Source organism: Syzygium oleosum, unplaced genomic scaffold, assembly GCF_021117445.2.
Source record: "Syzygium oleosum isolate NSW1041296 unplaced genomic scaffold, Sole_v2.1 Sole_v2.02, whole genome shotgun sequence".
NCBI classification, from domain to species: domain Eukaryota; kingdom Viridiplantae; phylum Streptophyta; class Magnoliopsida; order Myrtales; family Myrtaceae; genus Syzygium; species Syzygium oleosum.
Genome location: NW_026607486.1, coordinates 4,524,741 through 4,528,557, shown reverse-complemented (window position 1 = coordinate 4,528,557; position 3,817 = coordinate 4,524,741). Strand labels below are relative to the sequence as shown.

The window sequence follows — 3,817 nt, the reverse complement described above, 5'->3', positions numbered from 1 at the left end:
CTACATAGAACATTTTCATATAGTTCAGGTACCAAATTGAACATGTACCAAAAGTCCATGGACCATACTGAATAAATTAAAAGTTCATGAACCACATTGAACATTAAGCTAAAGTTCTAGGACCATATTGAACAAATTAAAAGTTCAGAGATCAAATTATACATTCGGTCAAAGTTCAGGGACTGCTTATGTCATTATTCCAAGAGGCAAAGAAGAGGAGAGGGAAAAAGCACGAGATTGGAAGGGAGCTCGTGAAATTCTCTCCTCTCCCCTATTTCTTTTCCCCCCCTAAAAACTAGACCCCTAACCCTAATCACCACCTCAAAAATGCATTAGCCTCCCGCTTCCCTCTTCGGCCTCGCGGAGTCTCGCTGCGGCGCCGGTTTCTTCGCCGCCATCCGTCGCTGTCGCCGTGGGGTTCAAAACACGCGACGGACGGGCGTGCGTGCGACGCTTACACCAATTTGCCCCATGCGAGCATCTTTTAGAGACGGAACGCCATGCATTCCAACGATCCCGAAATTATTCACCTCGAGAATTTCCGAACGTAAAAACCCATCACCCCAAAAATTTGTTCCTCTTCGAATTCCCTTGAGCCCCTGTTTTTCGGGGCTTTGCTTTCTGCCCAGTAAACAAAAGGAAAAAAACGGGTGTCATATATGTTAACAATGATCCTTTCCCCCTCCGAAGGAAACACACATCATTGCTCCCCCTCCCTCCCCAACCATCCATCCTTTTCATCCCTTGCGAAACTCCTCTCTCTTCTCCTCTCTCTCTTCTCTCTGTCTGTGTGTTTGTACTTCGTGCGTGTGTGAAAATGGAGGGTGTTTGAGCTTTCTAAAGATTACTCACTTCGCTTCGAAAATCTCGTCCCTTTTCCTTCCTCTTCTCCTCCCTCAAACCTCCCAAATTTAAAACACCCACCACCATCTCTTCCTCCTCTCGCCCTCTCTCTTTCCACCTCCTTCTCCTGCTCCTTCTTCTCCTTCTTCTTCTTCTTCTTCATCAGCCAAGTCATCGTAAGACCCATCTCTGGTCGAATGGATCCTTCGTCCACGAGCTCCGTCAACGGGTTCTACACGTTCCTCACCCGGGGGATCGACGACCTCGAGCGGACCTACCTCGCCCCACGGGCGGGGGCCGGCGGCGGCGGCGGGGGAGCCATGTCGATCCAGTTCCTGCAGGCGGCGCTGGCCCTGCTCCGGTCGTTCCACTCCAGCCTCACCCTCCTGGTGCAGAAGCTCCACCTCCCCGTCGGCGACAGGTGGCTCGACGAGTACATGGACGAGAGCTCCAAGCTGTGGGACGCCTGCCACCTCCTCAAGTCCGGCGTCTCCGCCCTGGAGTCCTTCTACTCCTCCGCCCTCGACATCGTCTCCTCCCTCGACCTCCACCGCCACCTCTCCCCCCAGCTCTCTCGCCAGGTAATTAATTCCCGCGACAGAAAGAGATTTCCCAGATTACATACTCTGCAACTGTTCCCTGTTTCGGCCGGTTCCTTGTGCACGCTGATCCCGCGAAATTACGCGCGGGTGCCAGAGCACCGTGGCGCTCCGATCATTTTCGGATCGCGCGGGGCTCTGATCGACCGGTGATCGTCGTGATCATTGCCGTTTCAATCTTGACTGATATTTGGCTCCCGATTGGCGGATCGATTGAACAGTTGGCGCGGGCGATCGCGGCGTGCGGGAGGGAGGCGGCGGGGCTGGAGGAGGAGAACAGGGCGCTGGTGGAGGCCCGGATGGGTCAGCTGTCTCGGCTGCGGTTCGACGACTGCGCCGCCGCCGCCGCCGTGGAGCCCCGGCTCAACGGGTTCAACGGGTTCCGCGGCGTCCTCTACGCGATGCGCAACGTGAGCTCTCTCCTCCTGACCGTCCTCCTCTCGGGGCTGGTCTACCACTGCCCGGAGCAGAGCTTCTTCTCCGCCCGGCCTTACGGCGGCGGCGGCGGCGGCGAGTACGAGCGGCCGTGCCCGCTGTTCGGGTCGGGGATAATGATATCGGCGGCGCGGCTGGAGCAGAGGATAGGGGAGGAGATGAACCGGAGGGGGAGCGGCAGGAGGGCGATGATAATGGTGGAGGAGTACAGGAGGGGGAGGGCGGGAATGGAGGAGATCAGGGGGTGCCTGGAAAGCGGGGCGGCGGGGGCGGCGGAGGGCGGGGCCGGGGCCGGGGTGAGGGAGAGGGTGGAGGAGATGAGGGGGTGCTTGGGGGCGCTGAGGGATGGGGTGGAAGGGGTGGTGGGGCAGCTGGATGACTTCTTGGACGAGATCGTGGAAGGGAGGAAGAAGCTCTTGGATTTCTGCAGCCACAGATGAATGACAATTTTTTTTGCAGCCAAGACGGGTTTTTTTCCTTAGGTGGGATTTTCGGTTTAATATCGTTATTAGCGTTATTCGTCGTTAGACATTTAGATGACTAGGAGGAGGAGGTGGAGGAGGTGGAGGAGATTTGTCATGAACATTTTTGAATGTGGGGTGGTGAAATGAGGGCGCAAAAGAATTTTACAGAAGTAGAAAGATGCTAGGGTGGTTGTACCTATTCTTTTCTTTCCTTTTTCCCCTTTGTAAGTTGCAACACTTTCCACTCTTGATCTCTCTCTCTCTCTCTTTTCTTCTTCTCTTATTTTGTTGCTTTAATCAAATTCCCTTTTTTTTAAAAAAAATATTTTTGTTCGTATTTCCCCTGGTCATCTTCCGTTTTTTTTTTTTTCAGTTGGCTACTCGATTTCTCTCTGTGTACGCGTATATTTCTTTCCGGTTCGTGTGGGATTCGCCGGCCTAGTTTTGAATATGTTATTAAGAGGGTTCGACTCGAAAGTTTAAAGTTATATGTGTTGAGGAGATATCAAGTATATAAAAACAATACAGTGGTATGCATGCACTGGTCAACACGGGGGGAGAACGCGAGCAGAAATTTAGGAACACTGCCGCGACCTAGAAACGCATTAAGGCCACGAAAGATAGTACACATACAGGAAACACGGGGTAAAACAAACGTGGACCAATGAATGGGTCGGGAGCTTCCTTTGTCTGTCGTCGTCCTTCATGGGTTGGGGGAATGCCAGCCAGTGCCTTACATTACATTAAAGTCAAATTAATCTTTTTCAGGGTTTAGTTTATTTGGGGGGGGGGGGGGGGGGAGTGTGATCTCGCCTCGTCCGGTTTCAGCTGTCATTTTAATCAGGCGAGCGTCGCTTCTTTCAAGTTGTCATAGGGCTGCTGTTATAGCTGTGAAAAAGAAAAGGAGGGCGGGCAAAAGAAAGTAAAGAGAACAGAGGAGGAGGAGTGTACTGTGTAGTGCAGTGTGATGTGCAGGGGAAGGGACAAGGAGATTCCTTGGTGGGCTATGAGTGAGTGAACCTTTAATTATCGTCGCATCAGACTTTGAGCACAGAAGCAGCAGCAAGAACGGCAGCTTCTTTTCGAGGGCTTTCTGGGGAAGCTTTTGTCTGGTCCGGTTCCTCTTCTTCCCCTTTGAAAGCCATGGGAGCTTTTATTACCAAAAGCTCCTCAGCCCTCTCTCTCTCTCTCTCTCAAAGAACAAATTTGGTAGTCAAATCTTTATTGCCCTTCTTTTGGGGGGTTTGAGGGGTAGAGTTGAAAAATGAAGGAAAAAGAAGAGCCGTCGCTGTCTCAAAGACCTGGTTGGATCTTTAAACCGTGAACTCATGCATGCTTTTTGTCCCATGCCGGGAATTCATGCCTTGCCTCTCTTCCAGGGTTCCCCCTAAAGAGACTGCTTACTAAACAAGCCACCTTTCGACCAAATACAAAAAAGAAAAAGAAAAAAGAAGAAGCTATCTGAATATAATAATG

General features: G+C 51.8%; 1 protein-coding gene across 1 annotated transcript; it reads left to right on the top strand.

The window, feature by feature from the left end:
- Positions 1–963: 963 nt before the first annotated feature.
- LOC115662870 (uncharacterized) lies at positions 964–2,861 on the top strand. The gene is made up of 2 exons (XM_030584955.2): positions 964–1,424; positions 1,664–2,861. Exons 1-2 carry the CDS (start codon positions 1,041–1,043, stop codon positions 2,315–2,317), a joined length of 1,038 nt encoding a protein of 345 aa, XP_030440815.2. The 5' UTR covers positions 964–1,040; the 3' UTR covers positions 2,318–2,861.
- The last annotated feature ends 956 nt before the right edge of the window (positions 2,862–3,817 follow it).

Coding starts and splice junctions, on each gene's coding strand:
- LOC115662870 (XM_030584955.2), top strand. CDS start 1,041: ATGGATCCTTCGTCCACGAGCTCCGTCAACGGGTTCTACACGTTCCTC. Junction 1,425..1,663: donor CCCCCCAGCTCTCTCGCCAG/GTAATTAATTCC, acceptor TCGATTGAACAG/TTGGCGCGGGCGATCGCGGC.